We start from the raw sequence: 24,446 nt of genomic DNA, 5'->3' as shown, positions 1-24,446 counted from the left end.
ATAGAAGAAAATCTTTATCACTCTTCAAAACTGATGTAACATTGTTTCACTTGAAGCTGACTATTGTCTATTAGAGAATAGAATTTTGTTTGGAGTTCGATACCTCAATTTTCTACGATGTTTTCGTAACAAACTACTTCCATTCCAAAATAGCCAATAGGAGCGGCAAGAGAAACGCGCGTAAATTTGTAAACAGTAATTGGCGGCAAGAGTAGTATGATTCGTGTTGTACATGGTGGAAGTGAACAAGGTGTAATTGTGTCTTGTGCATCAAAATGCCGCTGAATACCACTGGCAATGTATCAAATGGTGATGATGTTTTGAATTACAATGAAATAGTTACTAATGATACATATAGCTGGAACTGGAGCTGGAGTGGAGATGGTCCAAAAATCGAGCTTAGTCCTACTAGCTCGTGCAGCTCCTCATCAGAACTGGCCACGAGACATGAGAGCAAAAGAGGGAGGCCAAGGGCAGATACGATAACAAACTTAATATATGAAGGTTCAACATCACCGAGCGCTATAAAATGTCGATTTTGTAATAGGGTGTTTCCTAGAGAGAAATCTCTCCAAGCACATCTAAGGACACACACAGGTAATTTCTGTGTTTATATGGAGTTGTCAGTGATTTGTCTAAACTAATTCTTCATTTAGATTAGCGGAAAAGAAAACAATTAAAAATATAACGATCCCGGCAATGTAAGAAACCTTTCCAGTATTAAGCTTTGGTTTTACTTAGGGGGGTTGCAAAAAAAATGTTAATCGCATGTGACACACATAACTACGACGATTAATGAATGATGGCTTGCATGACATCAGGAAAACTACATATTGTCAAAATTCTTTGTTGACAACTTTACTGTAGCTATGCATTTCACATGGGGACTGGAAATAATTTGCTGCTAATATTTCGAAATTTGTCAAAGTAAACTTAACACTTTTTTCTCTTAATGTAATTTCACATTGGATTTATTAATCACATTGCAATATATTCTGATTAGTGCACTGAAGCTATGTAAGTAGCTGTGAAATGCAATTGTAATTGAACAATCCCTAGATACTTTTTACTGTGCTATTACTTCTGCAAGGCTGCCCAGAAATTGACCACGTTATTTGGATAAGACTCAAGAGGTTCCTAGGATATTTGGTTACATTATCTATATTAAATACTAGCAAACTGTATACGCTGACATAAATTAAAATTAAAGTTAGGCCCACTTTATATACGTGGCAACAAGTGTACATGATTTTCCTCTCTGCAGAAATATAAAAAGTATCGGACAAGTTTGTACTTCATGACTATTTATATATGCTTATAATCTCAGAAGTGGATGTAAGCTTTTGAAGTAAATGGTGTGACTATCTGTAACTAGAAGTCGGCTTTGATACAGTTGTGTAAAACAGAAACAACTTGCAACATGTTTGCAGGTACGTCTTAGCTGCAGGTATCCTGCCCAATATGACGGACAGCTGTGTAAAGAGGCACATAATCATATCAAAATAAATTAAATTTGAAGAGGAAGATTATAATAAACTGCCCAAGTGCTGACTCTGTAAAAGTTGTTGCATTGTGTGCTTGATATTGAAAATGATGAGCAATGATTTGAAAACTTGTGGGCCAAGTGTCGGAGTACTTTCATCCTAAGAAGTTACGACATCTGCTAAAATTGCATCTGCTGTTCAGAGTTTTAGTGCATCAACCAACCTGTTGCTTCAGTATGTTTATCTGTAAATTAAAGAGAATAGAAGTTAAGTTTAAATATGGCTTTTCAAAAGGCTAAAATCATTTTCATATACTAGACTGTAGCTCAGATTCCAACACATCACTAAAGAATCTTGTCTAATTTGACGGACCATAGAAGGTAAATAATGAAGTCTGTTTCTAGAAACAGTCCTGATGTCATAAAAAGTATTGTCTGGTAATGATTCTCCTACTTTAAAGTTAGTGACTTGCAACCATCCACTTTTCATATATGTAGACCTCCATACTATGCAACAATATACTCAGACTTTTTATGCAATAGATATTGACATTAGGGTTTTGCAATGGAAATAATGATGAATACAGAGGGAATGTAGTGACAGGTCTGTTTATCATCACAGCCCTTCTTTCACATTCACATTTGTTTGCTGTGTTAACTTGCAACCAGATTCTCATTCAACCAAACGTAGATTTTGGACTACACTATAGATAAGTGTTCCACACAACTCTTCTCATGTTGTTAACTTGAGAAAAATTTGTATCAAACCTTCAGCTGCTGACAAAGAAAGTAATTAATGTGGTTATAAACAGGTGACATAATTGTGCAGTTAATAAAGTACGTAATTAGAATATTCGTTTAGCAGTGAAACTACAACTATTGACATTAAATTAATTCCGAAAATTGTACAGGTTTTACAAATGGGTGCGTGATGTGGGTGGCGGTATGAGTGCTCCTGAAGGATTTAGGTGTTTGAATATTAGAATTCTTAAAAAATTTATGCTCAGTAATGTCTCTTGATAGTACATCCTAATCACTCTAAACATATCATACCCTGGAAAGAACAGTGACACAGCTAAAAAATGCAGTACTTGAGAAAACTCAACTTTTCTAAAACAAATATTGGAGTAGTAGAAGTTAAAACATATATTGAAGCAGTATAAGTTGCCTTTAAATTTCAAGTAAGTGTTATTGGCGTCATAGAAGCATCAGGTTCCCTCCATTTGCTTTGAACCACAAAGTCATTAATATGGCATAAATAGCTAGTTCCACAGTATATAGTATTGTGACAATGATGTCAAAACTCAAGGGGCCACACGCGCCCACACACACGCAACAAATTGTGAACAAAATGGCACAATGTCTCACTCCAAAAATAAAATAAAGCTAACAGGACAGCCGCAGAAAATTGGGGGCTAGCACGGGGACAAGCTAAGTATACAACAATAAAAAAAAAAACACTGCACAATCCTAAAACAAATAATATCTAAAAATCTAAATTATAGCATTCCACTACACCAACAAAACCACAGGCATAGGACATTTACCTTCACATATATAGCTAAACTGCAACTATAGATACCAAAAAACCAACACCTACATCCCCAAAAAGTGGAATCGGACATTTCTCTTTACATATGTCAACTCAACTGGAGCTTTTAATACCAAAAAACCCAATGCTTAAAACTCTGAAAAGTGGAACCAAAACCGCAACAACTCAAAAATCTAAATAGTTTATACACTACATTATTTAATATGCTACCGACCTTCCATAAATATCCAACAGACAAAACATCACAGTTAGAATGGAATAAAACCATAACAAAAATTACCAACAAAAGCCTATGGCACCTAGGTTGGCCATGACACACAATCAGACCTAACCAAAATATCACTCACACAAAACAAACAAAATTATGCAAATAAATAATGGAATTTGATAGAGGAGTGATTAGTTGTGAGCATCTTCAGATAAAGAATTCACACTGAATGGAAACTCTATCAGGGTGACAGGAAGTCCTGAAACCATGTCATGTTTGATATAATATTCTAACATATGTGGCAATTTGTCTCTAATTCTAATGCAGTGTTTGGATATTTACTTTTACTATGTTGAGGCTAATGCGTGCAGTACATAATTTGCACATAAAGTAAAAAAAATCTGTTTTTTCCCCAACTGCGGAAGGGGCAATAGCTAAATTTGTTAGGTATGTATGACATTCCAGAATGAGATTTTCACTCTGCAGCGGAGTGTGCGCTAATATGAAACTTTCTGGCAGATTAAAACTGTGTGCCGGACCAAGACTCGAACTCGGGAACTTTGCCTTTCACGGGCAGGTGCCCGCGAAAGGCAAAGGTCCTGAGTTAAAGTCTCGGTCCAGCACACAGTTTTAATCTGCCAGGAAGTTTCATTTGTGACATTCTCAGCATGAACATTTAAAAAAATTTTCACTATATCCCAAATTACTCTCTGCAAATAGCAGAATGATTGTTAGAGTAAAATCAAAGAAAATTCCTGCATTTAAATTGGTATAATGCAGCCTGATAACGCTCCTGCTGTGTTAGAGAGAAACTTCTTTGAAAAGTATTTGTGCAGTTGCTTTATTAGCGTTTTTGAGGAGTATGACATTTTGTGGTGGTGGTGGTGGTGGTGGTGGTGGTGGTGGTGGTGGTTGTGGTTGTGGTGCATTTCATTAGGAAATTGTACAAATAATTACTGATGGACACACAAGCTATTTCTACTCCAAAATTTTTTGAGACGATGTATCCTAGTATAGTACCTCACCTTGGCAAAAATAGTATTCTTAGAAAGTCACAGTTTGGGTTTCAGATGGGTTGCTCAACTGCGAATACCATTTACATGTGCACTGCTAGATTTTATTAGAATTAAATAATAAAATAGCACCAGTTTGTATTTTGTGACCTCTAAGCATTTGACTGTGTGTATCAAACTATTCTCCTGGATAAATTAACTTTTTATGGGATTGATGGTCTAACCAACCAATAGATAATGTCATATTTAACCAGAAGAATGCAGAAAGTAATTCAAGCAATATAGTCCATTGACATGATTCTGACTGAGGAGAAATCACGTATGGGGTTCTTAAAGGTTCAGTCTTATGTCCACTAATTTTCCTCATATGTGTAAACAATCTTCCGTCTACTATACAACATGAAGAATTTGTTCGTTTTGTAGGTGACACTAGTGTTGTAATCAATCCAAGCATATGTACAAAAGGAAATTGTAAGCAAAGTTCTTGAAAGTGTCATTGACCGGTTTTCCGTGAATAATATCACCATCAATTTTAAAAAGACCCAACATATTCAGTTCTGTACATCTAGAAGTCCTACGCCATTGATAAACATAACACATGGTGGGGAAATAATAAATAGGATGGAAATTTCAAAATTCTTTCGGGTACATATTGCGCGCGCACGCACGCACACACACACACACACACACACACACACACACACACACACACACACACAGAGTTTGGAAGATGCTAGGCTGTTAATGGAAGAGGACATACCTATGCAATTTGATACAATTGAAATCTCACCCACTTCTCCCTCTGAAATTAGGAAAATAATAAACTTACTTAAAAGCAAAAACTCACATGGAATTGATGGCATTTCCAGCAAAATACTAAAAGCTTGTTCTCAACAGATAAGTAAGACTCTCAGCCACCTGTGTAATAGCTCTCTGGAACAGGGCATTTTCCCTGATAGACTGAAATATGCTATTGTTATACCTTTGCATAAAAAGGGGGATAGATCTGATGTCAACAATTACCGTCCAATCTCCCTTCTAACAGCTTTATCCAAAATTTTTGAGAAAGTAATGTATTCAAGAGTAGCTTCACATATCTGTAAAAATGAAGTACTAACAAAATGTCAGTTTGGTTTCCAGAAAGGTTTTTCAACAGAAAATGCCATATATGCTTTCACCAGTCAAATTTTGAATGATCTGAATAACCGAACACCACCCATTGGGATTTTTTGTGATCTCTCAAAGGCTTTTGATTGTGTAAATCATGAAATTCTGCTAGACAAGCTCAAGTATTGTGGCATGAGTGGGACAGTGCACAAATGGTTTAATTCGTACCTAACTGGAAGAGTGCAGAAAGTTGAAATAAGTAGTTCTCGTAACACGCAAAGATCAGCACATTCCTCAAACTGGGGAACTATCAAGAATGGGGTTCCACAAGGGTCAGTCTTGGGTCCTTTGTTGTTCTTATTATATATTAATGACTTGCCATTCTATATTCATGAAGAGGCAAAGTTAGTTCTCTTTGCTGATGATACAAGTATAGTAATCACACCTGAGAAACAAGAATTAACTGATGAAATTGTCAATACTGTCTTTCAGAAAATTACTAAGTGGTTCCTTGTAAACGGACTCTCACTGAATTTTGATAAGACACAGTACATACAGTTCCGTACAGTGAATGGTATGACGCCATTAATAAATATAGACCTTAATCAGAAGCATAAAGCTAAGGTAGAATATTCCAAATTTTTAGGTATGTCCATTGATGAGAGATTAAATTGGAAGAAACACATTGATGATCTGCTGAAACGTTTGAGTTCAGCTACTTATGCAATAAGGGTCATTGCAAATTTTGGTGATAAACATCTTAGTAAATTAGCTTACTACGCCTATTTTCACTCATTGCTTTCATATGGCATCATATTTTGGGGTAATTCATCACTGAGGAATAAAGTATTTATTGCACAAAAGTGTGTAATCAGAATAATAGCTGGAGTCCACCCAAGATCATCCTGCAGACTTTTATTTAAGGAGCTAGGGATATTCACAGTAGCTTCTCAGTATATATACTCTTATGAAATTTGTTATTAACAACCAAACCCAATTGAAAAGTAATAGTAGTGTGCATAACTACAATACTAGGAGAAAGGATGATCTTCACTATTCAATATTAAATCTAATTTTGGCACATAAAGGCGTGAATTATACTGCCACTAAAGTCTTTGGTCACTTACCAAATAGTATCAAAAGTCTGACAGATAATCAACAAGTATTTAAGAAGAAATTAAAAGAATTTCTGAATGACAACTCCTTCTACTCCATAGAGGAATTTTTAGATGTAAATTAAGAAAAAAAATATTAAAAAATAAAAAAAAAAATTAAAGAAAAACAAAAAACACAAAAAATAAAGTTGTTATATTAACTTAAGTATGTTGTTAAATTAACCTAATTATGTCATGTATTGGAAAATTCTACTCGTTCCACATCATTACGAAATATCGTATTCATGATCCATGGAACTAGTATTAATCTAATCTAATCTAATATTACAAAGTATCTTAGGACAGCCACTTTGCACTTAGACTAATTGCAAATCTTGGGAAGCCACAAATCGGGAGATACAAATTAGGAAGTTTACATATTTTCATTCAGTATTTCCATATGAAATAATGTGCTGGGGCAACTCATTTTTAAGAGAGAAAGTCTTCATTGCTTAAAAATGTGATGTGAGAATAATACATGGTGCTCACCCGGGTCATCTTGTAGACATCTGCGTGTGTTGGACATTCTGAGTACTGCTTCACAGTGTATGTATTTCCTAATGAAATTTGTTGTAAACAGTCAACTAGTTCAAAAAGGAGCAATACAATACATAATTACAAAACCAGAAAGAAAAAGAAGACATTAATTATCCGACAATAAGGTTGTCTTTAGCACAAAAAAGGGGCACAATGCTGCAACCAAAATTTTTTGTCGTGTACTCAGTGATATAAAATGTCTTATAGGCGTCAAAATAAAATTTGATGACAAACTGAGAAAGTTTCTCCTTAACAAATCTTATTACTGTAATGTGTAAAAGGTGGTGGGTAGGAATTACTAACTCACATGTGCGTATTTTCTTTCTTTTTTTAAAAAAGAAAGAAAGAAAAAAGATGTCATCGTGTAATTGTATGTACAAATTTGCGATGTGAATTTGTAAGGACTCATTCCCCATCATTACTATCTATTGTGCAAAATGATCCGTGGAACATGTTACTAACTTTATCATCTCATTTAAAAATATAGATGGCGGTCTAGGTTAAGTTTAAATGAGACAAGTTGGTGAAGACAAAATTTGTGAATAGGAAAATGGGTTGGATGTTAACAGATTGATCTTCAGTATACCATGAAGTATATGTTTGTTCCATATTTAATGGTCTTCTTGTTATGGGCAAATAAAACTCCAGCACCAGTTTGGAAAAGCTGTGTTATATATCACAAATGAGTATTTTGATGCATGGATAGGGTGACTCACCAATAGGTTGTGTGTGCAACCCACACCACCTTCAAAAATTGCACACGAGGTTTTATCATCATCTCGCTTTCTAGGTGCAAACTAAAAGTCCTACAGAAAACATTAATGGGGCCTTTTTGATGAAATTTAATGTAGTTAAATTTTATAGGCACATACATGTTCGCTGGAGGCTACTGTTTCAGGTTTATTCAAGAGTAATGCATTTGTAGGTCAATTTTGTACATTTTTTTCTTGAATAATTCAAAAACTACCACCTCTAGAGAACTAATCCCATTAAAATATTGGCCTTCTTTAAATTTCCTACAAAAAGGTCCTGTCCATTTTTTTTTTTTTTTTTTTTTTTTTTTTTTTTTTTTTTTTTTTTTTTTTCTGTAAGACTGATAGTTTGCGCGCGCACACACACACACACACACACACACACACACACACACAGAGAGAGAGAGAGAGAGAGAGAGAGAGAGAGAGAGAGAGAGAGAAATATCTTAATTCTCAGAGAGTTCTGCACATCAACTTAGAAAATAAATTGCAGTTGTTCATACCCTATAATATTTTTGTTTGATGCCATGAAGTGTCTGCACATCAAATGTAAGTATTACATGGTACAGGAAATTTAATTGTATATTTGTCCTTGTGAATGGAACTCGCTAAAGAATTCGAAATTTTGCTGTTGGCCATATTTAAGGTGAAGTATTGTATCACGAAAACACACTGTTCAGATTTAGTTTTATGTGATTCCAGAACTGTTCTTGAGGCCAAATGTCCTAGCAAATGTCAGTGTACATGCTTTATTGAAAGTTGTATTGTTGTATTTCTAGCATACTCCCAAGTGTAAAACTATCATTTTGCAAAAAGTGAGCACATTCTTTCATGTAACTTAAGAGTGCAGATACATACTCGGTGCAAATTCACTGAAATGGAGCACTCCATTGTCATTTTACACTGAAGTACCAAAGAAACTTGTATAGGATGCATATTCAAATACAGAGAGATGTATACAGGCAGACTATATTGCTGCAATCAGCAACGCCTATATAAGACAAGTGTCTGGCGCAGTTGTTAAATCAGTTACTGCTGCTACAATGGCAGATCAAGATTTAACTGAGTTTGAACGTGGTGTTGTAGTAGACACACAAGCGATGGGATATGGCATCTCCGAGGTAGATGCTGTATGACGGTTGCACGAGTCTACCATGAATATCGGAAATCTGGTAAAACATCAAATCTATGACATCGCTGTGGCTGGAAAAAGATCCTGCGAGAACGGGACCAACGACGACTGAAGAGAATCGTTAAACGTCACAGAAGTGCAGCGCTTGTGCAAATTACTGCATATTTCAATGCTAGGCCATCAACAAGTGTCAGTGTGTGAACCAGTCAACAAAACATCATCAATATGGACTTTCGGAGCCAAAAGACCACTTGTTCACCCTTGATGACTGCTCAACACAGAGCTTTACATCTCGCCTGGGCCCGCCAACACTGACATTGGACTGTTGGTGACTAGAAACATATTGCCTGGTGTGACAAGTATAGTTTCAAATTGTCTCGAGTGGGTGTACGTATATGGGTATGGAGACAACTTCGTGAATCCATGTACCCTGCATGTCAGCAGGGGACTGTTCAAGCCAGTAGAGGCTCTGTAATGGGGTGGGGCATGTGCAGTTGGAATGATATGGGACCAGATACTTCTAGAGATGACTCTGACAAGTGACACGTATGTAAGCATTAAGCATCCTACCTTATCACCAGCATCCACTCATGTCCATTGTGCAGTCTGACAGACGTAGGCAATTGCAGCAGGACAATTCGACACCCCACACGTCCAGAATTGCTACAGAATGGCTCCAGGAGCACTCTCCTGAGTTTAAACACTCCCACTGACCATCAAGCTCCCCAGACATTAACATTATTGAGTGTATCTGGGATGCCTAGCAACGTGCTCTCCAGGAGAGATCTTGACCCCCTCGTACTCTTGCAGATTTATGGGCAGTCCTGCAAGATTCATAGTGTCAGTTCCCTCCAGCACTACTTCGGACATTAGTCGAACCCAGGACACATCATGTTGCGGCACTTCTGCATACCAGAATTGTTGATAACAGAAATAGAAATATGCTGAGACAATTGAAGACTTTGTATTGTGCCATCTCCACATGTCTGAGTCCCTGACACTTAACTCTTGTAGCTGTATGGTTAGTCTTCTCACCTAGAGAGAATGAGAGAGAGAGAGAGTGAGTGAGTGAGTGAGTGAGAGAGAGAGAGAGTGAGTCTCTAATGGAGGTTTAAACCTTTGGCTTTTATGTATGAAGCTCGTCAACCTGCTGAAATTGTACTTACCTAAATGAAATCTAGTCTCACTTTTCACTTTTGTGATCAGATAAAAGCATTCTCGCCATTGTTAGAAAGGTGATGTTGGAACAGATGGGGATTTTGTTAATTACAGAAGCGTGTGATTTACACGTGAACTTGAGTGTCTCAGAAATTCTGACCTGTGGCTCAAATCAAATGTTGCTGATAATTCATTTTTGCAACACAGTTAAGTCACATTGTAGCCTAACAAATGGCAACCAGCTGCTTCATTTGCAGAAATTTGCTTAGTGTGCGTAGGTGATAAATACGAGTCAATGAAGTCTTTGGCCTTGGCCTGGGTTCGGAATGCCGGCAGTAACGTTAAAGCATTAGCAGTGAGTTGGGATTGGGGCTCTCATATTAGTGTGGACACTAGATTGAATATTCCTTAGTCCAGTAGCAATTTGCTGTGTCTGTTGAACTGGTATGTATTTATTGTGTCCATAAATATTGGAGTATTGAGTGGAATACTGTGGCAGCATTAAAGCAGATAGTTTTATCGTGAACAGGAATGTTTGTGGGACCCTGCAAGCTGCAATTGTAAAAAGAAATTGAAAAGATTGAACACTTGGAGGGAAAGAAGTGAGCTGCTAGAAAATAATTTGCATGATGTGAAAAAGAAAATGGAATTTTTATGGATATCTTTTTTACTGTATGTTCAACTCTCTTTACTGTATGTGCAGCTCTCTTGAAAGAGCTGTCATTTTTCGAAATTTTAAGGCTTACAAAATTCAATAATAATTTGAAGTCTGTAGCTCTCATTCACAAAAAAATTATTAAATATCCTATATTCCAATTCAGTTTTAAGGTCAGACATTGATTTTGTCTCACACCACTGTCCTCTACTTTTTAATAGCAGTCCACCAGTGTCGTTTCTTCTTTTGCTGATGATCAGGTGCTTGCAGTAAAATAAACGCTGCACATGCAAGAATGCTAAATCCGTTCCTTCACTGATAATATTGGTTGGTGAAATTGTTATGAAAACACTACTTTATAACGATAACAAAATGGGAGCAACCTCAACATGTTATCAGCAAACTGTGACTCCACATGGGCAAATCTGTCCCAACACAGCCGCACAGCGTGTGAGGTGTCATGTCACGGATTGGGCGGCCCCTCCCTCTGGAGGTTAGAGTCCTCCCTGGGGGGGGGGGGGGGGGGGGGGGGCACTTTTTGTGTGTGTGTGTGTGTGTGTGTGTGTGTGTGTGTGTGTGTGTGTGTGTGTGTGTCCCTCCTTAGTTTAAGTAGTGTGCAAGTCAAGGGACCGATGACCTCAGTAGTTTGGTCCCTTATGAATTCACACACATTTGAACATTTTTTTGTCCCAGCACCTTGGTTTGGTGAGGATGACAGGCAGAATGCCAGTACATTGGTGACCATCATTTGAGCAAATCCATTGGCTGTCATTAGTTCGCCTTCGTTGGGCTAGTGTGTATGCACCTTAATGTAAAGCAGCATTCAGTGAAATATACAGACCTCTTTGAGATGTGTGCTGGAGATGTGTGTAGGTTTTGGTCATTGTCCTCCATTACAATCTGTCATGGTATTTACTGTTCTGAAATCAAAATACCCATGCAAGATCAGAAACTAGGAAAAGGTCTCATGACATTACACCTGACCATGCTTTGCAGTCAGTTATATCAGCAGGAACAGAGTGAGAGTATTTTGATTGGTATAATCTGTCGTTTTTCTGCTGATCCTTGAACATTCCATGCAATACCAAAAAACTTGGTAAAGTTTCAGATTTACTGTAGGAGGAACACAGTACTCCTTCTGTCTAAATGTGTCCTGCATCCCTACAAGTGATGAAACTTGTAGTTACATTGTTGATTCTTAGTAACTTGCACATGAGGAGGAACCCCTTGTGCAAATATTTTTCGTGATGAAGTACCCATCTTGAAACCTAGCAACTCACTTCCTCAAAAAGTCAATACTAAATGTGACAAACTGTGTATTTTCCATCAAAATATAAGGGGGCTAAGAAGTAAACTAGAACTGTTGACAATGAGTATTAGTGACAGTAATGCTATTGATAATGCCAATATCCTTTGTTTTACTGAACACCATGTAAAAAAGGGTATCAATATGCTGAATCTAGATGGCTATCATATTGCCTCTCACTTTTGTAGAAACAGTGTGCAGAAGGGTGGTGTAATTATATATGTAAAAAAGAATATAATGTATAGATCTCTAGAGCTCACAAAATACTGTTTTGATCAGCATTTTGAAGCTTGTGGTATAGAAATTAGCACAAAGACCCTGTCACTCATTGTAGTAACAGTGTATAGGGCTCCATCAGGGGAGCAATGTATGTTCTTTAAGCAACTCGAATCTCTTCTATCCCATATATATTTAAAAAAAATAAAAATACTGTAGTCTTAGTTAGGAGACTTTAGCATTAACTTTCTAGATTATGATAGTAGTAGAGCTGATCTGCTACATATAATGAACACACAACCTCACACCCATGGTAGACTTCCTCACAAGGGTTACGAACTTCTGTTCAAGTCTTATAGATAATATTTTCATTGATGAGAAAAGAAACACCAATGCAATAGTAAAACAAGTCCTAAATGGTCTTTCAGATCATGATGGCCAATTGCTAACTGTCAATGATATATGCCCACACAAGAAGGACAAAGTCTGTAAAAGGTCATTTAGGGTAATTAATAATGAAAATCTCATGATCTTCAACAGTTATCTTCAACTCATTGACTGAAGTCCAATTTATAGAGCACTGAAAGTCAATGACAAATTTAACCTATTTATAAATGAATTTATGTGCCACTTTGAAGCTGTCTTCCCTCTAAGAACTGCAAAGAACAAGTACCAGAGCCATACCAGCAAACAGTGGCTCACAAAAGGGAAAAAACCTTCATGTAGGACTAAAAGACTGCTTTATGTTTCTCTCAGAAATACTAATGATCCTGAAATAAGAGCTCATTATAAAAGATACTGTAAGATCTTAAATGATGTTCTGATAAAGGCAAAAAATATGTTCATCAAATCAGAAATAGATAATTGTGGCAACAAAATAAAAACCATCTGGGGTATTATTGAAAGAGAAACTGGTAGTTACTCAAACGATGCAGAAAATATTGAAGTTATCAATAATGGGAATATCATTGATAACAGTGAAAATTTTGCAAAAATTTTCAACAAGCATTTTTTGACTGCAGCGGATAAAATAGGGTGTAATGGTTCTATAAATGAGGCTCTGAATCTTTTACAAAGAAGTGGAGTTAGTGCAACACCCCAGATAAATGCTTCCTGTCACTTTTGAGGAAATTAAGAAGATAATAAGGACCATGAAAAACAAAAAATCAACTGGTATTGACGGTATTTCCATCAAAGTGTTGAAACACACACACATTTTCATTTGTGAAGTCCTGTGCCACATCTTTAATGAATCACTGAGACTAGCAATTGTCCCTGACAGACGTAAATATGCAGTGGTGAAACCATTGTACAAGAAGGGTGACAGAAACGAAGTAACCAGTTATCGTCCTATTTCACTCTTAACTTGTTTCTCCAAGATTCTCGAGAAACTTGTGCACAGAAGGATTCTTGAACATCTGAGTAAATACAATATTCTCAATAAAAGTCAATTCAGTTTCCAGAAAAACATCTCAGCAGAAGATGCAACATATTCTTTCACCAGTGCAATTCTTGAATCAATCAATAATAAAATGTCTCCAACTGGAATTTTTTGTGACCTTTCTAAGGCGTAAAGCATGAGATTTTTCTGAGAAAGGCAGAATTTTATTGGTTAACTGGAGAAGCAGGGATGTGGCTTGCCTCCTATTGAAAGGACCGGAAACAGAAAGTCATGGTAAACAACACTAATGGGGAACCAGTGTCCTCTTCTTGGGGCACAATAAACTGTGGAGTCCCACAGTGCTCTATTCTGGGTCCTCTACTTTTCGTTATTTTCATAAATGACCTTCCAATGTGTACAAGGGCTAATATAAAATTTACTTTGTTTGCCAATGACATGCCGATTCTGGTAGACAATTCAACAAATACTAATCTTGAAATCACTGTAAATGAAATTTTTCAGGAGACCTTTAACTTGTTTACCTCTAACGGATTATCACTAAATTTTGAAAAAACTCTATTGATTCAATTCCATAAAAGCCAAAATATCAAAGGTGAGATTAATGTTAAATTCAATGATAGGAATTTAGCAAGAGTGGAGTCAACAAAGTTCCTGGGTCTACTTGTTAATAGCAATCTAAACTGGTCCTTACACATTCCTTACCTATATAAAGAAATAAGCTCAGCAATTTACGCTATTTGTGCGATTGCTTCCTTCAATGACTTAAATATTTTGAAAGCTGCCTATTTTGATTATTTTCATGCCCTGATGGCCTATGGAATTATATTCTGGGGAAACCAGCCAAAGGCGAACAAAATCCTCATAGCGCAGAAAAGTCATTAGGATTCTGTGTGGTGTCAATTACAGACATTCCTGCTGGAAAGTCTTCCAAGAACTGAGAATACTCACAACAGTAGCTCGGTAAATTTTCTCTGTCATGTGTTTCTTGTGAAAAAACCATTTCCTTTTTGAAATGAACAGCATGTATCATAACTATGACACTAGGGTAAAAAATGATCTACATCTTGAGCAAAAGAATCTAAGTATGATGCAAAAAGGAGTACACTACTCATGCATAAAAATATTTAATGCGCTTCCTCAGGCAATAAAAATGTCAGTTACTGATTCACCTACTTTTAAAAATCAACTTAAACAGTATCTTCTAAGTAAAACCGTTTACTCACTGGATGAATTTATGAATGAGAATATGTGAATTGGTCTTTATCTATTGTAAGTCTGTTCAATGTAATTTGCAACTTTTTACAAAAAACAATTCTTGTAAAAAAAATTTTCTATGTAATATATTATTCATTGTACAACCTAGCCTTATAAACAAATGTCTCAAATCTATGTAAATGACACATTCTACACCCAAGCGATTTATCGCTAATGGTTCTACAGAACACGAATGAAATAAATAAGACAGAATAAGCACTTCATTTTGTACAACTGTGAAGGCAGCACACAAACTGTAGTCCAAAATAGTCAAACACTGTTTGATTTAATTTTACTTTTCAGTAATTATACATGGCCATGTAGTTCAGAACTCAAGAAAGAGCTTGTAGAGATTTGGATACGGTCTTCAACAACTTGTACAAGCTGAAGAAAATGATCTTCAGATAAGGTGTAGCATACAAGCCCTTGTGCAGTTGTGCATGAATGTGATTCCAGAAAAGTGACCCAAACCCTAAAAGAAGGGGCTTGACAGATGATGATGATAATAATAATCTTATCAGTAAGCGGTCAGAGTTGTTCCCTCTGTTGGATAAAACCATCAGCCTCTCTTGGTGTGTCACACACTGAGCAACAAGAATCTGTTAATACGGAAGCTTTGCATGAAATTCCTAGGAGAAACAATTCTAACAATGCAAAGCTCACACCCAACCCCCTCCCATCCTTACATACTGGGATGTGAAATTGTCACCAAGACAGTTTAACTACACAGATTTAAGGTAGGTCCTACAAGTTCACTTTCAACAAGAAATTTGTACATTGTTAAAGCAAATAAAAATATAATTTCTTAACATGGCCTCAATCAAAAATTACAAGTTGTTTTACAAGACAGTTTTCCTTCATGGAATGTCATTGATTCAGTAATTAACCAGAGCTTATTTCCTTCAGCCCAAAGGGAGTTATTTAAGTGTCACTATTGCAGCTTAGTTTATACATGTAATAAATTTCAGGTGAGCGGCCCTACATGTGTGATTATCCAGGCTGTACAAAAGCATTCACCCAAAGTGGTCAACTCAAAACTCATCAGCGATTGCATACTGGAGAAAAACCATTTGTCTGTTCTGAAAATGGGTGAGTGGTGCTAAATTTTATAAATCTGATCAATGACCTTTCATTTCATTAAATAAAATTTCATGAATATGGGTTAGTTTGTCGATTCCAAATTCTCCAAAACGTGCCTTCTTCAATGTGGATCTTAATTTTGGTCTGTAAAATAAAAATATGTTGTAAGGAATAATTATTGAAATGAAAATTAAACCTAAAAACATTTTGGGTCTGTTTTCTTATTACCTTATTTTTTATACTTAGATTCTGTAGATCTTTCTTTACATCATTATATAACTTGCCATTTGCAGCAAAATGTTTTGCCATGTTGATTGGAGAGTTAGCAAATAATCTCTCTGTAAGTGTAATTTTTTTTGCCTTCATTTGCAGATTCATCTGTTGCAGAAACATGCACAATAATGTGATACATGTTCTTAATTAATATTTGCAGATTGACTTAAAATTGATACATATATAAATACGAAAATCCATAAAATTCAGTGACAGCTTGTATAGAAACTTACCGTATCACTGTCCATATAGTAAAGGTACAAGAGGGGGAAGGGGAGGGCGAAGTCTGCTTATGACAGCACAAATATTCAAAAATGTTTTGGCGCTAAAAAGCTTGGTTGGTTGCGTAATAGGTGGACCTAAATTCCTGAATCAGATGAATGTCTCGTCTCTTTCCGTCTGAAAATAAACATTGTGGGAGCTTAGAAGGGTTGTCTTCAATGCTCTTATTCACTGAAATCGTATACATCGTTTGTTGCTACAACTACAAGCATAAAATGAGTTTTTAACATAGCATGGAGGTGATATTGACAGCAACAAAGTTTTGTATTATTTTGTTCCTTTTATGTGGTAAAAGAACAGTGTTAATTTGATTTGTGGATTAGTTTTGTTTCTTTACCTTTTTGTAATACTTACAAACTTTCTTTCCAAATGGGCAAATTGGAATTCCTTGTCATTATCATATTCCTTATTTTGGATGGTTTATCACCAACATAATTTCATAGTTTCTGGAGCTTTTTCAGGTGTTAAGGCCTTCATTTTCAATAATTAAGAAATTGATAGCTGCGTTCAAATCTGCTATATTTCTCTCGAAGATGAGCAACGTGAAGAATATTCTAAAACTGCAACTGTATGTAAAAATCTACTCTCAAATTTGTTGTTGGACAATTGGTGATGAGAATGTATGAAACAGCTTATGTCATAAGCGCATCTGAAAGAGTAAAATAGATTCTACATGAAAGGTTAACCAGGGGTAATCTTTATGCAAGATGGGTGCCTGTTTTATTGATAACTAACAAAACCAAATGTGAAAATGAATGTTTGGGTCATTTAAAAAGTATTCAACCAATTTCGTGTGCCAATTGCAATGACTGAGATATCTGTTCACCACTTCATGCTAGAAAGAAAAAAAACAATTATAGTAGTAAGTAGAAACCAGTGAGCCTGCACAAAAAAATGTTAATTTTATGTGGTCACTGTTTTCTAAGCTGAAAAAAGTAAAGCAATACCTCGCAAACACTTCACAAGCTTTCTGGAACAACTGGATGAACACATAAGTGAGAAAATGTTTGGAATGCACAATAAATTCTTTAAACAGGATAATGGAAGATGCCTTGGCAGTTGGAAAAATAAATTATTGAAAGTGAAAATTGTTGGAATATACGAGGGCAGTTCAATAAGTAATGCAACACATTTTTTTTCTGAAACAGGGGTTGTTTTATTCAGCATTGAAATACACCAGGTTATTCCCCAATCTTTTAGCTACACAACACTATTTTTCAACGTAATCTCCATTCAATGCTACGGCCTTACGCCACCTTGAAATGAGGGCCTGTATGCCTGCACGGTACCATTCCACTGGTCGATGTCGGAGCCAACGTCGTACTGCATCAATAACTTCATCATCCGCGTAGTGCCTCCCACGGATTGCGTCCTTCATTGGGCCAAACATATGGAAATCCGACGGTGCGAGATCGGGGCTGTAGGGTGCATGAGGAAGAACAGTCCACTGAAGTTTCGTGAGCTCCTCTCGGGTGCGAAGACTTGTGTGAGGTCTTGCGTTGTCATGAAGAAGGAGAAGTTCGTTCAGATTTTTGTGCCTACGAACACGCTGAAGTCGTTTCTTCAATTTCTGAAGAGTAGCACAATACACTTCAGAGTTGATCGTTTGACCATGGGGAAGGACATCGAACAGAATAACCCCTTCAGCGTCCCAGAAGGCTGTAACCATGACTTTACTGGCTGAGGGTATGGCTTTAAACTTTTTCTTGGTAGGGGAGTGGGTGTGGCGCCACTCCATTGATTGCCGTTTTGTTTCAGGTTCGAAGTGATGAACCCATGTTTCATCGCCTGTAACAATCTTTGACAAGAAATTGTCACCCTCAGCCACATGACGAACAAGCAATTCCGCACAGATGGTTCTCCTTTGCTCTTTATGGTGTTCGGTTAGACAACGAGGGACCCAGCGGGAACAAACCTTTGAATATCCCAACTGGTGAACAATTGTGACAGCACTACCAACAGAGATGTCAAGTTGAGCACTGAGTTGTTTGATGGTGATCCGTCGATCATCTCGAACGAGTGTGTTCGCACGCTCCGCCATTGCAGGAGTCACAGCCTGCACATGGGAGATCAGACAATCTTGCTTGACCTTGCGGCGATGATGACACACGCTTTGCCCAACGACTCACCGTGCTTTTGTCCACTGCCAGATCACCGTAGACATTCTGCAAGCGCCTATGAATATCTGAGATGCCCTGGTTTTCCGCCAAAAGAAACTCGATCACTGCCCGTTGTTTGCAACGCACATCCGTTACAGACGCCATTGTAACACCTCCGTACAGCGCTGCCACCTGTCGGAAGTCAATGAAACTATACGAGACGAAGCGGGAATGTTTGAAAATATTCCACAAGAAATTTCCAGTTTTTTTCAACCAAAATTGGCCGAGAAAAAAAATGTGTTGCATTACTTATTGAACTGCCCTCGTATATTGTCTTCACCATTTTCGGCACCCTCTAATGCTTAGTTACATTCACAGCAACACAAATTTGTGGGTGGAAAAATCCAGCAAAGGGATAATGGCAGCAATAACTGCTCATTTTGCCAACCATTCAGCGTCATAATTCTGGAATGAAATCTGATCTTTGGAAAGATGGCGACAATGTAAGATTTATAACCAGGAGCTATGTGAAAAAAGTGCAATTTTCACCTAAACATTATTCCACTGCCAGTTAGAGTTTCTTAATGACAGACGGTGAGTCTTCATGTACAATTAGGGTGGGATTATCTAAGGGGATAAACTTTATTTAGAAAGTCGATGTGTTCAGGTTGGGACATCACAATTTGTTTGTGTGTGTGCATGTGGGGGAGGGGGGGGGGGGGGTTGTACAGCTACATCACAGGATAGCTCTGCATTGAAAGTAAAATTGCTCAAGACAATATAAGGATATAAGATTAATACCATGCAACAATATTTGTGGTCTGTTGTTGCTGAAGAGTCGTCTTCAAGAATGGTTTGTAAAAATCTCGTGTAACATCAGTCATAGATTACATACACTCCCATCCAATGCATTTTGTAAATACTGCATGCAGTTGGCTTTCCTGCTGAGCTACAAATGGGCCATTTGGTTTTATATTGACCTAGGGGATAGCACAAAGGTTAAAGTGTATTATTGGACTCAGTGATGGTATCGTCTAACAATACCAAATCTTTTCAACTAATTGTGGTCACTGTTACGTTATTACCAACCCATAGTTTCAGGTCAGGACCTATAAACAAACTTGTAAAATCTGCCATTGGCAATGCTTCATAATTTTCTTGTATTTAAACAGGTGCACAATTAGATTCACTCATGCAAATCGCCACTGCCCTGAACATCCGAATGCAACACTCCACCGAAGCGATGATTTTGTACTGCGGCCTGTTACGTGTAATCCAGAACAGTCAAGTGACGTTCTTCGCTGGCTTGAAAGGTGAGACTATCTTCAAAAATTTTTTCTCCACATTTTTTGCTAATTATGTTGCTTAGTTCAATGAAAAAAACTTTCCGTTATTTTCCACTATTTACATGTACCAATATCTTGAACAGCTAGTTTTCAAACTGAAGTCGTACACTCATGGTGGAAAAGTTGATCATGTATAACAGAAGCAGGTTCGTCTGAAAGATACCACTCAGTTTTGTTTTAATATATGAGAAGCCAAATTACTCTCATTGTATGGAGATTTGGATTGAAGAAAGATAAATGGAACAACATTACAGATATGGCTGAAATTGCCACCTATTTGGTTTGGTTAAAGTTATGTTTTTATGAAAATGTCATTATTGCAAAAGCACAGAATGATATGTAATACACAGTGCAGATGATTGCAGGTTGGGTTCATTCTGACACATTGCAACTGAATACTATGCTAATGTTATCTACAGATCAAATCTGAATTAAGATCAGTCATTGGAAACTGGATGGAATGACACACGCAATTATGGAGCAGAAAAATGAGCTGATAAAAGGTTCAGTTAAAACAGGCAGAGATCAGTAAAAGAAAAGTTATGGCATACATAGTGTACAAAATAATAAATGAAGAAATTATATAAGATAGAAAATAAATTTATGGGTGAATTTAGTTTTCATTACTGAAATACGAGTAAGCAATGGTGCAAAAGTAATCATTACTGTTTAGCTCCAGTGAGTTATTCAAATTTTTGCTCTGTTTAGATGCTTTCAGGATATCTCTAAAACCTTGCAGGTTAAAACTATATATCAGAATGGGATTCAAACCTGAAACTTCTGCTTTTCTGCTGGCAGATGCTCTGCTGACTGAAATGTCCAGAAATGACTCAAGACTTACCGTCATGACTTTACTTCTGGGTGTGAGTCCTCATGTGGCACAAAATTTTAACCTGCCAGGATGTTTCAAATCAGTACAAACTCTACGGAATATATTGTGGATATTTATTTGTTAATGTGAAGTGTGTTGTCAAATGTTACTCTGTGCAGGATATATTGACACTAACATATTTTCCATTCTTCATCATAATGTTAAAAACTGGCTTAGTCCGTTTGAAATGTGGCAACTGTTTAAGTAATAAATGTCATTAAACGTCTGTCGTGTTGCTATACTGGAGCAGGTGAAATGTATGAAATAACAATTGAATGCAAATAAATGACAAATGGTACCACAATTATGAAAAACAAAACTAAATCATAAGCAATGAAATGGGAGAAGGAGGGGGGGGGGGGGGGAGATGTATCTTTGTGACATGAGCTTAAAGGCAAATATGTTATTGGCTAAAACTGTGTCTTTATCAGGAATATTGACAAAACAGAATTTTATGCTCCCAATACAGTTAAATATTTGATTATTCAGTTACTTCAGATTAATTTTTTAATGAACCATATTACTGGCACAACAGTTTCTACTAAAAATAGTTGTTACTCTATATTTAATGTAACTGCTTTAAATTTTTGTCCTTTTCCGTTTATTCAGGTTTGTCTTTTGCATTTTTCTGGGAAATGCAAAATACTGTTTTTCCCAGCTGTTATTAAATGTTGTCTGTAGAAGTTTCACTCACGACCTCCATAGTTTTGAAATGTTAAAAGAAGTGACTTTTGTTTAAGGTATCGGAAGGAGAGAGAAGACAGAACACCAAAGAAACCAGAAAGGAGGAACAAGGCAAAGAGGAATGATGTGGAAAACGGCAGTTTGTCTTGCAAGAAGTTAAAAATTCGTAAAGGCCTGGTAACAGTAATGGAACAAGAAAATGTTCAACATAAAAAAACTAGCATTCAGAGAGCCACCATTAATGTTGAGCAAACTTGTATTAGAAGTTGCATCCCAGGAGATGTGAAGCAGAATTTTAAATTAGATGTGAACTCAGATTCTGCAACTTTAAATGGCAATGGTGAACTGTACTCCCATGAAACCTGCAAAATACGGAAGAACAGTGACATTAGAGTTGAACAACCAAAGAAGAGATGGTTGCGAGAAGCATGTAGAGATCAAGCTCTGTGGGGGGTAAAGAATGAATTGGCTCAACCAATCCAGTGGAATGACAGAGATGATTGTACTGCCAGTATGTTTGAAGAGCTGAGGCCAATGAAAGCGTGCCATGATGCCAACCAGTTGAGGCCAACGGTGTTAATGTTGGCTGCAAGGGAAGGTGAACAGTTTCCAGCAGATGATGGGTATTTAGTTTGGCAAGCTCCCAGTAACCAACCAGATGATAATTTGAAATGGATGGGAGCAATGGCTCTCATGCAGCTATCCAAAGCAAAGGAAGTTGAAAATTTTGATTCTGAAAGTGCTACTACTCCACTAAACCTTTCTCAGCCACGATATATGGAACTGTAGACGACAGTGTAAGTGGTGGTTTTTAACAGTCAGTTAAGACTGCATGCAGTATTTATACCCCCAGAGAAGTGTTAAAGGTTTTGTGACTGGATAAAAATATTTAAAAATCTTGATGTGATTTTCTTACAAAAAATCTTAACATGATCAGATTGGGGGTTTCTTGTATATTGACAGTAAAAAATTTTATTTCTGCTGTTAATAATGGATGGTGCCCTGCACCAGGATGTAAATGGTGCTATCAAATGGTCTGCCGTCATTTAAGATTATATTATCACACAAAATGCAATGATGGCATAAGATGATTATTGTATGATCATAGGTTTCTGTTCAATTAATGTTCTGTGGAAAGTGTTACTTCACACCAGCACCTACACAAGTGGTGGTAGACATCTGTTTATCTGTTATTTTTCACAACTTAGAGTGCATTACTGCATGCAGTATTAATAATGCATTGCCACAGTGCCCAATTTGGTAGTTAGTTTTTTGGGAGTCACTTCAAAAGTCATTTCTCCTTTTTAGAAAAGGTACATTAGTGGTAAAATTCAAGAGGCCATGCTTCAATTAGCATATATTTGCCAAGCTGTGGATATTTCTGTTAACAGGTATTTTAATGTAAAACCTTTTTAAAAAAGGTATATTATTTAAACAAACTTTTAATGTAGCTAATGCATAACCTAGCAACTGAAAAAATGTACAGTAACTGCTTTTATTTAGCACAAAGAATTTTTTATATAATTATTGCAAGGAATGAAGTTAAATTTGTATAATGTTGGAATTTTAATTAACTATTTACAAACAGATTTATGGAGATCATACTTAAGAATCTCACTATGTGCTTCAAACATTGCAGCTTGGAGATTTGTAACATATTTTAAATGTGTGTTTTTTTTTTAAATTACTATATTGTTTTGTAAGATATTAGATGCTTTTATTTTTCTTGTATGAATGTTAATGTTACCTTCTTTTTTAATCTTTATGCGTTAATACTGGAAAAATGACGACCTGGTACAAAAATATGGAAGTTAAAAATAAATATTGTTTTAATGTAAATATATCTTTAATGGTAAGCATAGTTACTGTGCTGTTCATTGTTTTCTCACTGGATTGATTGGTGGAAGTTTTGCATCCATTCATTATCCAGCACATTGCATCAAATGTCAGCTGTTCCTTTGTTGGTGAGAAATTCCTTTTCTTAAACCTCTAACTGCGGGCGATTTTCAGATTTTTTTCAATTGTGGGGCATTTTTATTCGATAATTAGAGTAGTTGTCAGTATAGAATAATAGGAATACAAATTTAAGGCTTTTTTTGGCCACTTGTCAAATTGCCTTTTGACTTCTGTCTAGAGTTCTTCGGCCGATATTTGTTTGATTTTCTTGACATTTTTTCAGCACAAATGGCTGACATTATCAAAGCTACACCCTCATTGATGGTGGTGCGCAGGAGTTGAGCTCACGACTCCAGGTTATATGTACCCAGCACGCAAATATCAAAGGCCATTCTGGGGTAATTACCACTGCGGTTCTCCCCTTGCTATGCAATGATCATTTGCTGCAGTACGGGAATCCAGGAGCCATTCGGATTCAGGCTTTCCTCTTCCTATAGCTTCCCTGACCAAATGGATGAAATAGCTGTTCATTACATCAAGAGCTTCTGTGTTGGCAAATTTTATTATGTGGTTAGTCTCGTGTAGTGTGTTCTCCACCAATGCAGATTTAGCTCTGTGCCCCACTCGGCAGTGCCGCTTATGTTCAGTGATCCTGGTGTTGTGTGTCCAGTAATTCCAACGTAGACTTTGACAGTATTGTGAAAAAGGTAGTTGCTGCTCATCATATAGTGGAGATGTTGAGTCACAGATAGGCACAACAAAAAGACTGTCACTGTCAACAAAAAGACTGTCAAACACATGTCCCACACATCCTCCCACCACCACCTATTCCAGTCTGTTCACAAGCATCACCATCGGAGGCAGAGCTACCTGTGAAACAAGTCATGTGACCTAAGAGCTAAGCTGCAACCACAGTGCGGCATTCTACACCAGTATAACAACCAACAAGCTGTCTGTTTGCATGAATGGCCACAGACAAACTGGGC

The 24,446-nt window shown here is 36.8% G+C and overlaps 1 protein-coding gene across 1 annotated transcript; it reads left to right on the top strand.

Annotated features, from left to right (window-relative positions):
• The first annotated feature begins 148 nt into the window (after positions 1-148).
• LOC124556535 (transcription factor IIIA-like) lies at positions 149-23,157 on the top strand. The gene is made up of 4 exons (XM_047130489.1): positions 149-597; positions 15,898-16,018; positions 19,836-19,976; positions 21,621-23,157. The coding sequence occupies exons 1-4, from the start codon at positions 276-278 to the stop codon at positions 22,351-22,353; spliced, it is 1,317 nt and encodes a 438-aa protein (XP_046986445.1). The 5' UTR covers positions 149-275; the 3' UTR covers positions 22,354-23,157.
• The last annotated feature ends 1,289 nt before the right edge of the window (positions 23,158-24,446 follow it).

The sequence above is a fragment of the Schistocerca americana genome, chromosome X (assembly GCF_021461395.2).
Source record: "Schistocerca americana isolate TAMUIC-IGC-003095 chromosome X, iqSchAmer2.1, whole genome shotgun sequence".
NCBI classification, from domain to species: Eukaryota; Metazoa; Arthropoda; class Insecta; order Orthoptera; family Acrididae; genus Schistocerca; species Schistocerca americana.
This window is presented reverse-complemented; position numbering and strand designations above follow the sequence as displayed.